Source organism: Lissotriton vulgaris, chromosome 1_1, assembly GCF_964263255.1.
Source record: "Lissotriton vulgaris chromosome 1_1, aLisVul1.2, whole genome shotgun sequence".
In the NCBI taxonomy this organism is placed as follows: Eukaryota; Metazoa; Chordata; class Amphibia; order Caudata; family Salamandridae; genus Lissotriton; species Lissotriton vulgaris.
The window spans coordinates 209,839,006-209,859,549 of NC_141685.1; the positions used below are offsets into that span (position 1 = coordinate 209,839,006).

Below are 20,544 nucleotides of genomic sequence, written 5' to 3' on the forward strand. Positions count from 1 at the left end.
TAAAATAGATGCCTTAGAAAGTATTGCACTTTAAACTGACTTCAAGACTTGATGTTTGTCGCTCGTTGTTAAACGGCTAGATGGTCAGAAGTCCAATCTTCAACTCAAACTCTTTGGCTGTAGGCAGCATGAACATGTGCCTCCTCCGGTGCATTTAATCTCCTAGTAGATGGCCAAACTGCACATTAATAAACAATTACTTGAACTAGTGAGTGAAGTCACTCTGGCCCTGCTTTATCACTTGAGCTTCTTCAGGAACCAGCAGAAGTCCCATCTTGTCCCTGCTCAGCAGTTAAACTTAATTGGTGCAATATTAAACACTACCTGCACATCGCTTTTCTGTCTTTACGGGATCTGATATTTGGGATAAGGTTCTAATGCTGGCCTAAATCTGATTGCAACATGTCCAATAGGAGAATGGCTACAATCACAGGTTGCACAAGAGGTTCCTTAAAAGGTACCTCCAGGGCAATGGCTTCAGCATCCTTCTCTGCTGACATGGAGATTTCCAGCTGTCCTCAGACCAACATTGGTCATTACCATGAAAGACAAAAGTTCCCTCACTACATCTAGTTTTGCTCTTGGTTCAAGCATCAGAACACCGATTAAATTAGGCTGGCCCTGGAAGTACCTCCAGTGTACAACAATTCATAGAAAGCATAGTGTTGGAGAGGTAAGCTAGTGGCTGGTCTAGATGGCTTTTGACTGACTTCTAGGCCAGAGTGGGAAGACTGGCTTAGAAACATGGCCAGTGCTTTGAGAATCTATGGATTGGTGCAAATGAACAATACATCTTTTTACACTTGCAGGCTATCAGAACAACTTGAAAGTACTTTACTCGCAAAACTCTACTCCTGGATCCAGCAGGAAGCCTGGCCGGTACATCCCTTCCATGCCAGATCGGATACTTGATGCTCCAGAAATCCGGAATGACTATTGTAAGCCTACTTGTGTGTCTGTTCTTTGCTGTACTGGAAGTGCAATCTAATCTTCTCAGACCATCCTAATGTTTCTTTGTCCTCTAATGTAAGTCTGCTTCTGCTTGTGCTCTGCTATAAACTCCGACAGATGCTCGTCCCTTAATGTGTAATCCTTTTCTCACCGAACTTGGTTCTGTTAACCTATTTTAATGAATCTGCCATTCTGTGCACACATTGCAATCTGTTCTGCGAGATCATTCTAGCTTTACCCTCTCTGCTGTAAACCAGTATAATTCTGCATCCTCTGTGTACTGCTAGCCCATCAACTTTGACTGCTGGCAGTCTGGTCTAAAGTCCGGTGTGCAGTCGGACATCCTTGTGCAGGGCATGTATCTGACTTGGTGTGTCGGTGTCCTTCTGTCATCTAGATCTGAACCTGATTGACTGGAGTGCACTGAACTGTCTGGCTGTGGCACTTGACGACTCTGTTTATCTCTGGAATTACACGTCTGGGGATATCATCCTGCTCATGCAAATGGAAAGACCAGATGAGTATATCTCCTCCGTGTCCTGGATCAAGGAGGGCAACTACCTCGCTGTCGGCACAAGCAACGCTGAGGTTCAGGTGAGGTGTCCGGTGTCTTGGTTCTGCATTGGTGTCCTTTGTTTCAGCATACAGATTTTGGGCTGTGTTTAAGTAAGGACTCTTTAAGTTGTACATGCTTGACATGAGCTTACAGATCATTTGGTAACAGCCTACCTACACGTAGTACCTTTTCGGAATATGCTTTGAAGGCCAGTTTCCTTTGCCTCTAAAGAGCGCACACTTCCCTGACTACATTTACATTGTGTCTTCAAAACGCCGTCCAATTACTTTATTCTGGTAGATGCTACAAGCTGCAGACTGCTCCCCTTGGGATATTCTTCAGTAGCCAGTCTGGAATAAGATCTATACAAAGCAGTGCTCCTGTTGGCCTCAAGTTGACTTCTTGTTGTCTCTAAACCGCACTGGAAGCTGTGTATAAGTGCCACACCTACAGAAATTCCTGTCTTTCAGTTCCTTGTAACCTGGAGCTCCGCTTTTGATTGTTTTTCTGACTTTCAAAATGGCTCTGCAGTGTGGGATATGAAAGGTAAAAGAAAACTGGTTTAATGTTGTTCTGCTACTGCAATAAGCAGATGTTGGTCACAGACTTGCATGAGGTGACTTTGGTGTATGAGCTTGGACACTGTTCGAAGTCCTAAGTTCACCTGACGGTATTCTGAGATTAGGAAGCAAGCATTTTTTGCCACATTGGGTCTGCTCCTTCATGGGCCCAGACTTTATCCTGCAGCTGCTCCTCGACTAACTTCACACTGAGCCCTTGGCAAGTGAAAGCGTCAACTCCAGCATAAAAGCAAAGCCGGATTCTAACCCATCTCCTCTCTAACTCCAAGGAGAATGCATGAGGGGGGTCACATTTCAAGTCTCACTCCAAGGTCTCTGGCTACAGAACCAATTCAGCTTTCGGCCCCTACGTGCCCCCAAGGTTCTGGGTTGTTCTCAAACCTGTAGCAAACCAAAGCCTTCAAAGTGGCCATGATACACATTTTCACTGCACTTCAGCTCCCTGGCTCCACAGAACCATAAAAAGTGATACTAACAAAAGATCATTGGGTTCATGTAGGAAAGTGCCTCTTTGTGCTTGGTTGCCCTCCACTTTTTGCCGAATGTGAATGCTATTTGACTGAGTGGGCCCGGGGTTCCTGCCAACCAGGCACCCAGAGCCTTTGTTCTTTTCCTAAACTGTAAAACCCAATTGGCAACTCTGGCCACTGTAGGCCCTTGTGAAAGGTTCTCTAGGTACCAAGGGCACTGAGCAGCCTTACTCAACCAATCCTCTCCAGACCACAGCGGAACGTTTGACCTCATAGTCCAATATAAAGTAGCTGAAGTCACACCTGATACCTTTGCAGAGTCTTCAATTCATCGGGGTAATCGCAGACAGTCTAATGCATGGCTCTGCAGCAGTGAGTCCCAGTCAGGCAATGACCCATGTGTTTCAGGCTCTATCCTGGATTGTGATGAGCGGCTGAGGCTTCTTCACCTAATGCATCCCCCAACTTTGCTGGGTGGCACATGTACGTTCTGCAATGTAACAAACTTCCAGCAGGTACATCTGTCTCAACGACCATCCTCATCTTGGAGGCTGCATTTAAGCAGCCAAAACCTAAAAACTGAAGCAGTTAACCCATTGGTAGACCTCTCTGTATTGGACTCTTCATAGCCAGGCAAAATAATCTGTGGAGGCAAAGGTGTCCTAGAATGTTTAGCCCTGTATTTCCACTTTCATCCAACTCCTGCTTTTTTTCCTAGTATGCCTGTTCACTTGCTGTCTTCCTCCCTGTATTTCTTCTTTTATCAGGCGGTCGATAGACCTGCCTCATTGGAAACTAGAGTATTTGATGCTTCGTGTGAAACTGGAAAGGAAATCGGGCCAACGGCAATATACCTACCTCATATGACCTGTACTCGGACTAGTCTGGAACTCTCAGGAGCTCTGCTCCACTTTCTTCATGAGACATTCAGGCATTCTTCCTTAATACTTTTTTTTCCCCCTTTCTCGAGCAAGTGAACATTGCTCGATGCAATCTGAAATTAATTCAAAACAGCTGTGTTTTCAAAAGTGACTTTTTGTTTAACTAAATCAAACTTCTTAATGCCATTCTAGCAACTGCATCACTGAGTACATCCCCATCAGTTCAGAGGCCAGGGGGCTTTAACATTGCTGTTGTGAGATTCAACCAAAGTCCGATATTATATCAATGTTCAAGTTAAAACAGATCTGGTTTTGAGGATGCCTGCATCTAGACCAACAAACTGGTCAGTTGCCTCATTGACTAGTCTGGCTGTTTCTTCACTGCCAGGTCTATCAGTTGCTTAAACAGCCTTGTCTACCTTAGTACAGTCCATCTTCCATCAGTGGTTTGTCATGTCAGCACTCCACTTGTCCAGCAGCCTTGACTGTCCTCTCCATTCATTACTAGTATGTCTTGTATCATCGCATCTTTCAGAGGATTTCACAATATTCGTCCTCGTTGGATGAAGGACAAGTCTGAAGATCCCAAAAAGTGCAGCCTAATTCGGACACATAGGTTTTCTTCAAAAAGGACAAAAGAACCAGCTCTAGGGAGCAAAACTTCAAATCCAGAGACTTAATTAATGTCACTTTGGAGTCCTGATTATGTTGAGTAGGCCTACAGCTGTTGCACACATTAGCCACCTTTGTTGCCTAGGAGGCGATGGGCTGCATCCATCCCAGTCCCTCCGATTCACTCTCTTCCAACTCTGTGCTCCCTGCAGGTTTACTTGTTACCATCTTCGATTTCCAGTCCTTCCCATGAAGGTTCCACATAATGATTGTGTTCCTCTTGTCGCCTTCTGTACCTGCTGCGTATCCGTCACTCCACTGGGATCTGTACCTTGGGTAGCCTGATGATGCAAGACTGCCTCAGGACAAGGGTGGGGATGAAGATGATGAAGGCAGATACTTTGCATCAGTTCAGTAGACCGGAGATGTGATGAGGATGCCAGTGCAGATATGGATGGCTGTAGTTAAGGAGGGGGCAAGGGTGACTGTCCACCCTGGGTGTTCAAAGGATCCAAAGTGAGATGATTTTGTAAATTGGGCATGTCCTGTATCTGAGCCAAGATTCTCTCCCCAATGATATCAGCAATTTCAATACTCCTCAAAATGGTGTTTAGCAAGCTATTTTTGCAAGCATCTGCCGTTTATTTTCAGAGAAAAGCCTTGTTAGTAAAAGTTCTACTAGATGAACACCTTAAGTTACGAATGGGAGAAGTGCATCTCGGCCATTTAAAAAGTGAGTTTCAGCAAGCCTTTCAAAAACTGATAATTATAAATAAATTCTATTCACCAGCATGCTGCTTGAACCAGCTGGACAAAGGACGTTAAGGAGTCAAACTGCACCAAAGGCAGCAGAACATAGGCTTTCTTGAGCAGAAGAGTATTTGCTGACTGCCAGGTCATCAAAAGGGCTGATACGTCAGCAGTTGTCCTGCTAGGATTACAGACTATGGCATGCCATATTACTGCTAATTGAGAATTGTCACAGCGAGACTGTTGCCCCGAGAATGTATACTAATAGAATGCTTTTTCAGCCCTCCTTAATGCTGCAATAGATTAAACTAAAAGTGGCTTTAAAAAGGGGGCCAAGGCGATTGCTGGGAGATGCTGAGGGGGTGATTGAAAAGTGCTTCATTCAGGCCGAAGTGCAGAAACGTGCCAGACATGACATTTGATGGCAACGGTCTTTGACAAGGAAATGACGTGCCTCAACCAATCTAAATGGATGTGAACACTGCAAGGTCCTGCGGTGTTTCAGAGAAAATTCAGTCTCTGACTTGAGGATGTTCTCTTCATGACTGTTAAACGATAAAAAGGTTTCATGCAATATTACCACTGGCAACATTGACAGGCTAACACTCTAGGTGCCCAGGCTCAACAAAGAATATGGCTTAGATTAACTTCCTTCCGATTGGCCAAAGTTTATGTCATGAGTTGGTGGTTATTGGTCTTTCTAAAGTGTATTTGCACTCTGTGAACCAGGGTCACAACTAAGTAACTTCTTACTTTTTGTTCCTTGTACTGCATTCTTGTAGAGCTAGTGGCTCCAGTGAGATGGTCATGCCAATGCTGCCTGTGCACGAGTTGATAAGTAGACCCCTTTCTAAAATGTGCATGCACTCGAAGCGATGTTGTCTGGAAGTCTTACACTTGCTGCTTGTTTCATGCTTTTACTTTCTTCTAGCTCTGGGATGTGACGCAACAGAAGCGCTTGCGCAACATGACCAGCCACTCTGCACGGGTGGCAGCGCTGAGCTGGAACAATCACATCTTATCCAGGTGAGTATCAAATTCCAGCTGCTGAAGAGGGTTCACTTTAGCCTTTCATATGATCTGCCTCTGATTATTTGACCTGCAGTGTTACCACCCCAGCTGTGGCACAAACTAGTAATGCCAAGGAGCCTATAGTTTAACGCTGCAGTGTAACTGGAGGTCGGAGATCCGCGGTCCAGTAGGGATGCCAGAACAGTGCTATCTCCACCATGGGGCTATGTGAAGTGATTTCTTCTGTGGAACATAAAGGAACTTTTATGATTACGTTTTTGTTGTGAGGGTGGTACTGACTCAGTACCCTGCATAGCAGCTTCTTGATATCTCAGGCTAATTCATGCCAAAATCCTAGACCAGGCTTCTCAAAGTAGCTCATGAGCTACTGGTAGCTCTACACCTACCTAAAAGTAGCTCTCGTGTGAAGCCCTTATTAGAAACTTTTGCTTGGTTGAATTAATATACATCTACCAAAACTGAAACCTGAGTATTCAAGATGAAAATGTGTATTTTCAGAGCCCATAAAATTACTATAAATATATAAAACTGAAATAATCCAGAAGCATTGGGAGATTTATTACCTTGGTACCAAGGGCATTGCAGATGTGGCTGTTATGTATTACCTTTGTAAAGGCATTCAAAGTTGACAAAGCCTTTTTACATTACTCCTGGCAAACCTGCTCTAAGTAATAACAGCTGGTAATCCTGCATAGGTGGCTACTAATATAATCTGTCTGGTGTGTAAGGCACTGTAATAGTCACCCTGAATGATTTTTAATGAACATAAGTAGCTTTTATTACTGGAAAGGTTGAAGAGGCCTGTTGTAAGGGCGTGTGATAAATATTTTGCTTCTACTCATTGTAGTAAATCTCTGCTCACTCTTGCTCCCTTTTCAGTGGCTCACGGACAGGACATATCCATCACCACGATGTAAGAGTCCCTCAGCATCATGTGGCCACCCTCGCCGGTCACTCCCAGGAGGTGTGTGGGCTGAAATGGTCTCCTGATGGGCGCTACCTAGCCAGCGGTGCGAACGACAATGTGGTGAATGTTTGGCCTTGTGTCCAGGGGGATGGAGGAGAGTTTGCTCCACTGCATTCCTTCACGCAGCACCAAGGAGCTGTTAAAGTGAGTTTTTATACTGTTCTTTCATTGTTGTGCTCCTTGCATCTTGAACTTCCTTAGTATGAGTTTTTGCTGCTACATTTGTGGGTGGGAGAGTGGGGTTAATATTCCTTTTGGGTGGATACCCAATGGAGTTATTTTCATGTTAGTTTGCCCTTGCATGTCCCACTGACTGTCTGTTCCTTTTCTAGGCAGTGTCTTGGTGTCCTTGGCAGTCTAATGTGTTGGCATCTGGAGGGGGTACGAGTGACCGGCATATCCGTGTCTGGAATGTGAGCTCGGGCACATGTTTGTCCTCGGTGGATACCCAGTCCCAGGTGAGACTTATGAAATGGGGAGGTTAATATGGCTTATCCTCATAACTTGAGCATTTCACACACTTAATGTTATGGGCATGTCTGGCGTCTAGACATGTGACTGGCCTATGTTTGCATGCAGTCAAGCTTTATTCGAAGGTGTTGTGTTTGTATGAAGATAGGGCTTTGTTTCTGAGTAACTGCAAAATTGTTCCTTGTAATAAATCCACCCTATGGGCCATATGTACAAACCATTTTGTGGTCTCAATCCAGCCAATTCACAGAATCTGCCCTTGTGCGACCTCAAAAAGCTTTATTAATTTACAAATGCTACATAGCACTTCAGTAACTTGCTAAGAATCACAATTTGTTTGAGTTTAAGGGTTTTGTAAAGCTCTCGTACACCTAGCGGTTTCTTGGCGCTGTATGACTCCTGCTACTCAGGGGGCAGGAAGATTTGGGGATGTGGCAATTTAATTTGTGTTAGCAATTCGGTATTAATGTGTTGCGACCAAATAAGTCACAAAACATTAATAGTTTTCTGTAGTAGGGGATCTCTGTGTATAGTCATAATCTAGTGAATAGTCCCGCCCATGTGCGTGGACCCCGGAGCCATCAAAAATAATATCTTAGTGTCAAAAAATGCAGAAATGCATAGACACTTAAGAGAGAATTTAAAGACAGATAATGCAGCCTAAAAAGGCTACACTGTCCAGTACTTCAACTAGAAATTCCACCATAAAATCCACAAAAACAGCAAAGCCTGTACAGATTTCCCTTGCTTCACCAGCAAGATCCCTCAGGAATGATAGAGAGAAGGACCTGGACAGACAAGCCCCATAGGCTGCCATTATGTGGCTTAAACAGGATACTGTGCCTTTAAGGAAACCTTCCAGAAGCTTCTCCCAGTATCCCAGAATGCATAGCAGGTCCAACTTACTTTCAATTCTTTTTTCCGGCTCCTGCAAGCAGGACCCTGGAGCATTGAGCTCTCCCTGTTTAAGGGTTTTTGTTGTTTTTTACACTAATTTCGATGTTGTGTACTTTTAAAGTACTTTGGTGTCTTCTTGGTCTTTTGCACACTTTAGTTGTCTATAATTCCTGCATTATTTGACAAATGTCAGAGGTGCTCCAGGAAGAAGGCCAAGTCAGACCCCCATGAGGTCTGTATCCTCTGCCTTCCTTCTTCCCACATACCAGAGGAGTGAGATCTGCCGTGGGTTCACTGGCAGGACCCTGAGGGACAGGATGAAAATCAGACTTCAGGGACTCGATGAGAGAAGGATGAAGGCACAAGGTGGGTCTGGTGGGGCTTCTTCTGCCCATGCTGAGGCCTCTGGGGGGCTCCCCAGGGGCAGGAAGTCCAGCAAACGTCATCTGTCTCCGTCTGGGTCGGTGGCTCCTACCACGACGTCTAGAGGAATGACTGCTATCTGTTCCCCTTCTCCCCAGGGCTCTGGGTCGAGACGACGTCAACCGTCTACGTCGAGGGATGTGGACAGGCCGCCGTCGAAGTCTCCAGTGGCTGCTTCATCGTCGTCGTCGACTTCGAGTGATCGCAGTCGTGTGGCCCGGCGTCGGCGCTCGTCGTCGAGACTACACCACCGGCAGCGAAGAGGAAGCGATCGGCGTCGAGGCACAGAAGGTCGCCGTCGAGGCATCGACGGCGCAGGAGGTAGACGTCGAGGCATGGACGATCGACGTCGAGGCGAAGGAGACGTGCGACGTCTAGGTTGAGGTTGTCTCGCTCGACGTCGAGGAAGCGCAACTCGACCTCGGGGACGGCGCTCGCCGTCGGGTCGACGTTCTCCGACTCCCAACAGGCGCGGAAGGAGCGCTGACTCCAGGAGTCGCTCTGGCAAGCGTCAGGAGGCTGTGGATGACTCTCCTAGGTCCCATCCTAGTGAGGGGGGAGATTCACCGGGTTCAGCCACTCTGCTGTGTTCACCCCGACTAAGCCTAAGTCGGTTACTCCTCCTCCCCTACCAAGAGGGCCTCGTCCTCGGTCCCCTACTCCACCACCACTGCCACCTCTTCCACCTCCTCAGGATCCTCCGTTGGAGAAGCCTCCTCCAGTACCTCCGAGGACCTATTCGTTGCCAAGGTTCCCTACTCCTCCTACAGGGACTCCTTGGCCAGGGGCGCCACCCAGACCCAAGTCTCCTGCCCCGGTAGCTCCGGCAGGGCGACCTAAGCCCAGGAGGTCGCGATCCCGCTCCGGGCGGAGAGGGAGAGAGCGCAGTTGGCACCGTTCCTCTACGAGATCGAGGAGGCGCCACAGGAGGCGAGAGTCGCGGTCCCGCACGGATTCCTCCGGGACCAGGTCTTTCTCCCCAACGTTGTCTGACTCGCCAGGGACAAGGGTGTCCCCAGTGGACGATATCAGTACCTTTCAAGACGTACTCTTGAGAGGGGCGGCGAAGCTCGGGATCACGGTGACGGCTCCAACACCGACGACGTCCGTGATCTTTGAGACACTTCACAAGAGGCACCTGTCCCGCCCTCTTCTGCCGCTCGTGCCAGGTTTGGAGGAACCAGCAAAGGAATTGTTCCTTACGCCTGCAACTACGAAGGCTGCTCCGTCCCGCCTTCTTAAGTACAGGGCTCCGGACTCGGACCCGGTGTTTCTGAGAACTGACCCGGTGCCAGACTCCGTGATTGTGACGGCGGCCAGGAAGCAGCACTCGACCTCCCCGTCTTCTACTGTTCCTCCGGATAAGGAAAGTCGTTGGATCGACTCCAATGGGAGAAAGGCCTGTGGGACGGCCTCTACGTCCATGAAGGCCGCTAGCGACACGGCCCTGCTGGGACGTTATGATCGGGCGCTGTGGGAGTCCCTGCAACAATTTGCGGATCTCCTTCCGAAGGATCGGAGGGAGGATTTCCTGGAAGTCCTGAAGGAGGGGATGCTGGTCTCCAATCAAGTCATCAGCGCGGCTGCTGATGCCTCGTTGCTGGCGGCCCATGGTTATTGTCATGGGATTAATCAGATGCCATGCCTTGGTTAGACTGATGTCCCTCAAGCCGGAGGCACAGTAGAGAGTTGCTAATCTGCCCTTCTCGGGGGAGACCCTCTTCGGGAAGCACGCGGACGATGAAATGGCCCGCATGAAGGCGGAGGCGGAGACCTTGACGGCGGTGGGCTTGGAGAAGCCCAAGGACAAGAAGAGCTACCGCCCGTTCCAGAGGAGGTTCCGGGCCCAGGGCCGAGGGCGAGGACAGGCTGCGGGTCAGCAACAGCAGCAGTACCGCCGGCCCTTCCAAAAGCGCCAGAAGGGTAGGGGAGGCCAACAACCCTCTACCGCGAACAAGGGTGCAGCAGGGTCTCGACCCTGAGCTGTTACTTCCCCCTCGTCCGTTACCCGCTCCAGTGGGGAGAAGCATTCAATCTTTTCTGGCAGAGTGGAGAAAAATTACTCGGGACAAGTGGGTGCTGAATATTGTTTGCAATGGATACAGTCTTTGGTTCATCAGCCCTCCTCCAGCGATCCCTACGGTCAGCTCGCAGTATCAACTGCGCGAGCTCCAGGCGGAGGCCGATATCCTGTTAAGGAAAAGGGCGATAGAAGACGTACCTCTGTCTCAGAGAGGAAGAGGTCTGTACTCCCGATTCTTTCTGGTCCGCAAGAAGGACAAGAACAAGTTCAGGCCCATTCTGGATTTGCTACAGGCAAACAAGTGGATTCGCAGAGAAAAGTTCTGCATGCTGTCGTTGCATCAGATTTATCCTCAGCTGCAACGGGGAGACTGGCTGTGTGTCATAGACCTACAGGATGCTTACTTCCATGTGCCCATTGCACACAAACACCGGAAGTTCCTGAGATTCCAAGTCGGCGCCAATCACTATCAATACACAGTGTTGCCGTTCGGACTGAAGTCTGCACCCAGAACATTCTCGAAGTGTATGGCGGTGGTGGCCGCACACCTGCGGAAGAACAAGGTGTTTGTCTACCCGTACCTGGACGATTGGTTGATCAAGGCCTCCTCCTTCTCGGAAGCTCAAGCGCACTTCCAGAAGACGTGCGTTCTCTTGAACAAGCTGGGGTTGCACATCAACATGTCCAAGTCTGTCCCGACTCCGGTCCAGTGCATACAGTACTTGGGAGCCTCAATTGATACGCTGTCAGCAAGCGTGTCTCCTTCGAGGAGCGACGGCGATCGATCCTTTGGATGGCTCAGGCTCTTATGACCGCTCCATCTACAACAGTGAGGACGGTGTCTTCTCTACTGGGGTCGATGGCCTCTTGTATCTTCCTCACTCCCCATGCAAGACTTCACATGAGACCTCTGCAGGAGTGCTTGGAGGACCAGTGGGACCAGAGGAAAGGATCTTGGGACGACAAGATACGACTGCCTCTGCATGCTCTTCAGTCTCTGAAGAGGTGGTGTTCAGCGAAGAATCTCCTCAGAGGGGTTCCCTTCCACAAGGACATTCCTACTCAGACGATCGTGACGGATGCTTCTCTCCACGGCTGGGGAGCGCATTCGGGAGACTTACAGATTCAAGGTGCATGGTCTCCGATGGAGTCCACTTATCACATCAATTTCCTGGAACTCAGAGCTGTTCACTAGACGCTGAAGGCCTTTCATCCGTCCTTCCGGACCAACTCTCTGCTTGTACAGACGGACAATACTACCACGATGTAGTACCTCAACAAGCAGGGGGGGGTCGAGGTCGCGCACCCTGTCTCGGGAGGCGCAGACGATCTGGCATTGGCTTCTGGCAAGAGGATTGACGATAACGGCCACCCATCTGTCAGGTGTGCAGAATGTTCAGGCGGACGCACTGAGCAGACTGATTCAGGAAAACCATGAATGGGTCATAAACGACGACGTGCTAGGAGAAGTCTTCGGAAGGTGGGGGACTCCAGACGTAGATCTGTTCGCCACCGCCGAAAACAGCAAATGCCGAGACTTCGCCTCCAGGTACTACCAGCAAGGGACGCTGGGGAATGCACTCTGGATCAACTGGTCGAACAGCTTTGTGTACGCTTTTCCACCCATTCCCCTGATTCCAGCGGTGCTGATCAAGCTGTCCCAATCCAGGGCGCGGATGATCCTGATTGCCCCGGAATGGCCCAGGCAGTGGTGGTTCACGGACCTTCTACACCGGTCTCTCCTTCCGCACATACGGCTGCCGTGCAGGCTGGACCTTCTCACGAAGTTCGGGGGGCAGATGTTGCACCCGAACCTCTCCTCTTTGAGTTTGGCGGCATGGCTCCTGAGAGTGCAATATGGCCATTTGAGTCTCCCAGACGATTGCATGGACATACTGAAGGAGGCTAAGCGACCTTCCACTAGGACTTCCTATGCTTACAAGTGGAAGAGGTTCTGTATCTGGTGCAAGTCTAAGAACTATGACCCAACGACATGCAAGGAAGACGTCATCCTTATCTTCTACATTTGGCGCGGTCTGGCCTTAACGTTCATTCCATTAAGGTTCATCTCGCTGCCTTGACTGCCTACAGGAAATGCCCTTCACAGACTTCCTTCTTCCAGATCCCTGTGGTCAAAGATTTCTTGGAAGGCTTGAAGAAAGTGTTCCCTCCTGTCAGGCTTCCTTCGCCTTCATGGAATTTGAATGTGGTGCTGTACAGATTGATGAAGGAGCCTTTTGAGCCTATTCATAAGGCTTCGTTGCAGCACCTGTCCTGGAAGGCGGCGTTCCTCGCGGCCATTACATCGGCCCGCAGGGTGAGTGAAATTCAGGCGTTGTGTTGTCAAGAACCTTATACTGTATTTCATGCTGCTACGGTTGTTATGCGTACTCACCCTTAATTTCTTCCCAAGGTTATTTCTGATTTTCATATCAACCAGACTATAACTTTGCCTACGTTTTTTCAGGATCCTTCATCTCCAGCGGAAAGGTATTTACATTCCCTGGATGTCAGGAGGGTGTTGAAATTTTATCTGGATAAAACCAAGGATATTCGTAGGTCAGACCAATTATTTGTCAATTATGGATCTGTCAGGACGGGTTTTGCTACCCCTAAACAGTCCATCTCTAGGTGGATTGTGTCCTGCATACAGCTGTGTTACCAAAAAGCTAATAAGACCTTAGGGGGTAAGCCTAAGGCTCATTCCACCAGAGGTAAAGCTGCCACGTCAGCTTTACTCCGTAATGTTCCGATTGCAGAGATCTGCAAGGCGGCCACTTGGAAGTCGGTTCATACCTTTGCTAAGCATTACTGCCTGGACACTGATGCCAGGGCAGACGCTCAGGTTGGGCAGGCTTCGCTGCGGAATTTATTCGCACTATAGTGGTTGTTTCTGTTTCTCCACCGCCGCTTTGGTGTGGGGATGGGCTTGCCATTCTATTCACTAGATTATGACTATACACAGAGATCCCCTACTACAGAAGGAGTAGTTTCTGTCCTGTAACTCCAGTTCTGTAGTAGGGGTATCTCTGTTATAGTCGTAAGCGCCCTCCCGCCTCCCCGGTGGAGAATTCTTCATGTAAGTAATGCTACAAATCCAGCGTTTTGTACGCCTTCAAAAAGAACTGAAAGTAAGTTGGACCTGCTATGCATTCTGGGATACTGGGAGAAGCTTCTGGAAGGTTTCCTTAAAGGCACAGTATCCTGTTTAAGCCACATAATGGCAGCCTATGGGGCTTGTCTGTCCAGGTCCTTCTCTCTATCATTCCTGAGGGATCTTGCTGGTGAAGCAAGGGAAATCTGTACAGGCTTTGCTGTTTTTGTGGATTTTATGGTGGAATTTCTAGTTGAAGTACTGGACAGTGTAGCCTTTTTAGGCTGCATTATCTGTCTTTAAATTCTCTCTTAAGTGTCTATGCATTTCTGCATTTTTTGACACTGTAAGAGATTATTTTTGATTGCTCCGGGGTCCACGCACATGGGCGGGACTATTCACTAGATAATGACTAGAACAGAGATACCCCTACTACAGAACTGGAGTTACAGGACAGAAACTACTCCTTACTGACCACTAATCGGTAGCTGTAACCGTTCACAACTAATGGGTCCCCTTCCTCTTTGAAAAAGTAAACTAATTTTTACGGACCACTGCCTTCTCCTTAAAAAAAAATGGTACATTTCAATTTTCTAAGTTATAAAAAGTCACTATGCCTGTGACAGCCAGCATTCCAAATGGGTCTCAAACTGCGACCTATCTCTTTTATGGAGTGTTTTGCAACCCACTAGGAATCACTATTGGTACGTTTTCTCACATTACATTAGGAATTGAAACTTTCTAATTACGATTAAATAAGCATTGCAATTAGAAACTGCTTTTTGTACATATGGCCCTAGGCATCCCTTGTTGCGCTATCCTTCGCATGATGACTTGCCTGAGAATCCCTCAACTGATAGGTGCAGGAGCCTTAAACGCCCCTCCCCCCAACCCCACCCCTCTTCTCCACGCCACCTCCAACGACTAGAACTGGTTTATAAATTCATCCCGAAGGAGTTTTATGGAAGTTACCCATTTTTCTGTTATTTTTTTCCTTGAGACAAGTTGACTCTCAACCAGCACTGTCTATTTCTAATTATCCAACATTCCCTGAATACGCGTAGACTGGTCTGCACTGCTAAAGGCAGTGATGTATGAAACAAATACCTTTCCAAGAAGGCGATGCTTTTGAAGAGGTGTAATGCTTGCGGGCAGAATGTCTGCTTACCATGAAGGTATAATTTCTCTGTAATCGAGTGGTTTCCAAACGTAAAGCAGGATCTCACTTTGCAGCATTGGGCAGGTCTGCTTTCAGCCTCTTCTTCATGGACAGAGCCACTTAAATGGAGGCGCGACCTTGATTAATAAGAGAAATGTTAAAGGTGACCATTTTGACTCAAGCGGGCACATGATGTAAACAAGCATGGGTCTCACCTTTTGGGTGTATTTGCTTTTCCAGTGTTTGAATCTGTTCAGCATCTGTCAAAAGAAAAGGCATGACCTGGCTGTGCCTTTAGGCGCACATCTGCTGATGCATCACCATGCATGCACGTACGAGAAGACATTGGAGCCAGATTTCTTATCAATCCAAAACTGACCAGGGAAATTAAGATTTCACTTGCACAAAAGCACTAAGACTAATTGGCTTGCAGCAATCTGAAGGTGGTTCAGGGGACAAAATAAAAATAAAGCAGATTGGAGCATAGTAGAAAATCTGAGGCAGAGCGGAACATGGGTGTTGGGAGGAAGAAGCACACAAGGACTGAAATAACATGGTAAGAGGAAGCACACAAGCAGAACACTAGGTACGAAGCAACATGGAGGTGGGTGTGTAGCACATGAGGACATGAGTGCTGGTAGGCCCATGCACTCCGTGGGGAGCTTGATGAAAAGTGAGCCGTGGAGGTATAGAAGTCAGCAAGTCGAATAGATGGTAGCAGCTTGGGGGGTGGACAGACACACTTCGAGGAAAGACCACCATCAAATAAGAACCAATCACGTGACGAAGCAATGGAAACTGAGCAGGCTCTAAATCTCAAAGTTCTTGGCAGAGACCAACAGCCTTTGCTGTCTAGTGAACTGAAATTCCAGTCGCGTTAAAGCTACATTGAAAATCTGTTGCTTATAGCTAAAGTTCTGCAGTTCTAATCAATGAATGTCTTGGTAGCTTTGGTCATTGGGGGGGGGTTGATCAACATGAGCTGATATCAAGCGGTGGTCACCCAAGAGCCAAGTCAGTTGAGGCACTTTAGCCTGCCGTAGCCCAATGAATGGGCAAACTATCTGCACCCTTGCATTTATAATCAGCACTTGCCACTTAAACAGCCCGTCATTACTATTAAAAGCTCCAAATTGCAGAGCTCAAACCCTTTGCCTTGTTCAAGACTTCTGTCTGAGCATTTGCGTCAGATTGCTCTGAAATGCCTCCTAAAAGGAGTGGTAGTCAGCGGACAGGAAATGGAGTTTATGGAAACTACTTTGGCAACAGTTGCAACTATTTGTTTAACACCTACAAACAGGCTTCCAATGATATCCCTGAATGTTCTTAATCTTGTGTTCTTTACAAGGATGTCCTAGGTCTTATTCTGAGCAGTCAGTGGGTCTCCTTCCCCCAAGTAGAGGGGACAGGTAGCAAAGTGACTTTTGGTTGAAGCACTTTGTGACAGAAGGGGGCGGGGGAGGGGCTGTAGTGCCAACCGTGGTGTCTTCAATGAACTAGTTGTTTGGGCCTCCAGAATCCGACTGCTCTGTTGTCCTAGAACTTTCAAAAGCGCCATACTGCTGCTAAATTAAGGTAGCCTTTTACGTTTCAACTTGAATAAGGCGTCAGCAAACCAGTGTAATGTGTGGAAGGTAGGGTCACATTGCACCACATTACATTTTAGTCTGGTTGTTGTGCTAGAAATTGCTATTTGAGCTAACCACTAGTAAAAGCAGAAGGCTTATGTACATGTCATCGGGGGGTCAAAGGTGGAGTATGGGATGTTCAGTAGTGTGCATGATCACTGGATGAGCGGGCACATGCCAGATGGTGGTGCATACAGTGTATGTATGTTGTACTTGGATGGCTTGGTTCAGTGGTCGGGTACATGTTGCTGGCATCAGTTCTCTGGTTTGAGGTTTCTGACCTGTGCTCTTTTCCTCCTACAGGTCTGTTCCATCTTATGGTCCACCAACTACAAAGAACTCATTTCTGGCCACGGCTTTGCACAGAACCAGCTTGTGATTTGGAAATACCCATCTCTGGTGAAAGTATCAGAACTTAAAGGTACTGCCATGTCTGACTGTGGGGAGGTTTTTTGTATGTTGACTATATGCAGGGGTTGGAATGTTTGTGTTCCTGTATAAAACATCTACAGTAGGAGCTTCTTGAACGTTCAGCTCTCACATGAAGTGTTTAACTGTCTAATGCCACACAGGAGCACAGCAGGCTCAAATGTTTCTCCTGACACGTGTGGTTTGATTTCAGATCTCAAATAGCTCAACTTGTGATGTTTGGTAATCAGAAGGGACTGATATTTTTGAACTCTTGAGTACGCGGTCTAATTTGCAGTCTTTATCAGCATTTTATTGTGATGCTTTCATGCACATGCTACTTTTTATTTGCATGTCCCTTCCTAAACAAACACCTACTCACAAAAATAAGTCCGTTGCTACACCCAAACTATACTTGTAATGTTCCTAGAACCAAAAAGATCCCAAAACTAGTGAATGCATTCCAGCTCATCCTTGGAGTAAGTTCAGCACCACACATTGCCACTCGGGCATTGCAACACTCCATTACAAATAATTGGAGCGGGGACCTAATGATCCCATAGAGGGAGCATTTATTAAGTAAAACTATTTACACTTACAAATATTTTGTCTGGTGTTAAAGGATCGCCGTAATATAAAATGAAACTTTGAAAATCTTCTATACAAAACTGTTAATTAGTAATGTATAGCAAATACAAAATTGCTTTAGGTTGGATTTTGTAATTGTTTTCAAAATGTGTAAATTAAATATATACAAATGAGTTTCTTTAAAATACATTCTTAAAGTATAACAAATGTTATTTTCCCTATAGTTTACCATATATGGAAACCACTCCATTGACAGACCTCCCCATTCTTTTTGAATAGCTACTAGTAGTATATTTACACATGTCTTTCAACCCCATAAGTCAGGGTGGGAGGGAAAGGTTGTAAACTTACTAATGTGTAAATTCACTCTTCCCCAAAATCAAATCTTGTGCAAATATACCTTGATAATTAGGCTTTTATTAGTTTAACCACAATTCAGTTAGACATACAGTATTTTTCTGTGCAGTATAAGCATTGCCATCTGTACACCTGTGGTGCTGAGCTCTGAACTCTGCTTACACTGGCAGGATGCTATATCAAATCTCTCTCCATTTCTCTAGCCCCCTCACCCCACCTCATTTTTCCTGTCAGACTTTAGTCTGCTCTCTGTGATTGGTATGGTTCTTCCTCACTTCTGCAGTTGCTGTACTCTACACTTATCGCTCGTAGACAGTATGGGTGAACGAAGAATTTGCTCAGCCGGCAGAATTTGCAGAGTTTTGCACGTTCTGCATGGAGCGCAAAGTTCTGTAAAACTTTGAAGTGATACGTAGCAGTTTTTTCCTCTCAGGCGGCTCAACGTTAATTTGGCTGGCGCTCGCAAGAATCATGCTCTTTACCTCCTCCGGATGAGATTTCTCAATGCAGGTGGTCGCGGCAGGTCTTATCGAGTAGAACATCTACTCGAGCAGCAGAATGAAGCAGCGCCCTCTTGCGCTGCGTGTAGTGCTGTTTGTGCTGATTTTATAGTGCAGGACAAACTCCTGGCTGCTAAAAATCCATGCGAGCACTTTTTCATGCCATACTCAGCTGCTCGCGTGGTGGAGTTTTTGTGTCACTTTGCGAAGTATCGCAGAAAAGAACTCTGCCTAGGCTTAGTAGACAGGAGTTCTGCTCTATTTGGCCAACATTATGTCCTCTCTATACTGAATGAAGTTTAAGGGCCGAATATGACTTGTTTAACATTAGTGTACCACCACACTTCAACAGCAGAAAAACGTTATCTAAAAGTTGTGTATATGTATGTTCTAGTAAAAGAAAATTTTGTTTCACATCTGTTTGCTGCAAGTCTTGTTGTTCACTGATTGTATCATTGTAGGTCACACTGCTCGAATTCTGAACTTGGCCATGAGTCCAGATGGATGCACGGTCGCCTCTGCTGCTGCTGATGAAACCCTGAGACTCTGGAGATGTTTTGAAATGGATCCAGTCAAAAAGAAGGAAAAAGAGAAAGTTGTCAGCAACAAAAACAGCATTATCCATCAAAGCATTCGGTGAACTCCCATCTGCTATAATCATTAGCAGAATTTCCCATGAAGCGCTCTTTTGAACAATCATGAGAAGGACATGCTTAACTGTGAAAGCCTAACAAAGAATTGTACAGTTATTTTATTTGTAGTTAACTTTAATAAAGATGTTTGCATATTGATTTACATTATTTTGTCACAACACATCATGGGTAGCTAGTTGCTCATAGGATGAGCTTTAAGTTTGGCCTTTTCCTGACACTTTTCCATTAAAGTGTTAGGTCTAAAAGCTTGCATATGGGACTTGAGCGATTAAAAGGTTTACCTCATTGCTGTTTTGAGGGTCTAACCAGTGTGGCCAGCTCTAACCTTTCAGGAGTTTGCAGAATGTTCTTTCCCAATCAATAGAAGTGAGGCAGTCTGTTAGCCAAGTTGTGGGCATGTGTTCCTGGTAGATTAAGACAAGCTTACACCTCCAGCATTCTACAAGGTTCTCCCTTTCTCGTGCTGTAAGCAATGACCTTTCCTTCACACCAGGACGAATACCAGAGCACCATGGATGCAGGAATCTCCCTAGCAGTGCCTGAACTTCTGCAACCACGCCAGCTGCTCCCTACACCCCATGAGGCGCCGGGTGTTGCATCGGTTTGACTTGAGTAGTCAGAAGTGTGACCAAACCAAGAACACATGACACTATCCCTGCAGTCGCTCCATTGGCTACCTATAGCTAGAAGGACCATGTTCAAGGCACTCTGCATCATCTATGGAGCCTTCCAAGGAAAACGTCTGCTATAGCTACAAGTTGATAGTAAGTAAACTTTATTGCAAGATTTAAAAAGAAACCTTTGCAAAGTACAAAAGATAAAATTATGACACTTATTAAATTGATAAAAATGACACTTATTAGGTTTGATAAAATAGAACCCCGGTTCCAGTAGTGAAAACCACCCGGCACCCCACATGTCGGAGCTCTCTTGTAGGTGCAATGCACCGCGAATGCCTACGAAGACTATCCCTTCAAGGCAATTGTGGTCGTGACCAAGGCTGTGTTTTGAGTCCCAAAATTGTCCAGCATATAAGCTCGTCCCTTTTTGGTAGCGGTTTTGCTTTGATGTTTCCGACAGTTTTCTGTATGTTTGGGTGCCCGCAAGGCAAGTTGTCCTGCTATTGTAGAGGTCCGTGAGTCTGCGCCTCTGGATAAGGTAGTGGTCGACATCTCCCGTCCCCTAGTATTTTTGCTGCACAGTCCATGAACCTCACCAGTGCAGTTTGTTTGTATTCCGTGGGTCAAAGCAGGCCAATACTTATGCTCTGCATGATTTAACTTCCTTGTCGTTCCAGGCCCTCTGTTGGAGGGTCGTCCTTTCTTTCAGGAGGCTTGGGCACAGGCACAGAATGTGAATTGTCTTCCCTATGGTTGCCACAAAATCAACATGGTTCCGGGGCTTGTTCTCTTTTCCATTTGGGAAGATGGCAGGGCAAGTAGAGTTTGGCGCGTGCATTGAAAGGATAAGTAAAGTAACTGAGGTGTCAGCTGATCGTATGATATGAGGGTCATCCAACATGGCTTCTTGCAAGACTTCCCTT

At 46.8% G+C, this 20,544-nt stretch overlaps 1 protein-coding gene across 1 annotated transcript in view; it reads left to right on the top strand.

Moving 5' to 3' along the window:
- CDC20 (cell division cycle 20) overlaps positions 1 to 19,145 on the top strand; it is a 41,713-nt gene extending 22,568 nt beyond the window's left edge. The window contains exons 5-11 of the mRNA XM_086952188.1: positions 810 to 938; positions 1,349 to 1,545; positions 5,733 to 5,827; positions 6,713 to 6,944; positions 7,133 to 7,258; positions 16,799 to 16,916; positions 18,810 to 19,145. Of these exons, the coding sequence (XP_086808314.1) occupies positions 810 to 938; positions 1,349 to 1,545; positions 5,733 to 5,827; positions 6,713 to 6,944; positions 7,133 to 7,258; positions 16,799 to 16,916; positions 18,810 to 18,988 (1,076 nt within the window). The 3' untranslated portion in view covers positions 18,989 to 19,145. The remainder of the gene's footprint in view (positions 1 to 809; positions 939 to 1,348; positions 1,546 to 5,732; positions 5,828 to 6,712; positions 6,945 to 7,132; positions 7,259 to 16,798; positions 16,917 to 18,809) is intronic.
- The last annotated feature ends 1,399 nt before the right edge of the window (positions 19,146 to 20,544 follow it).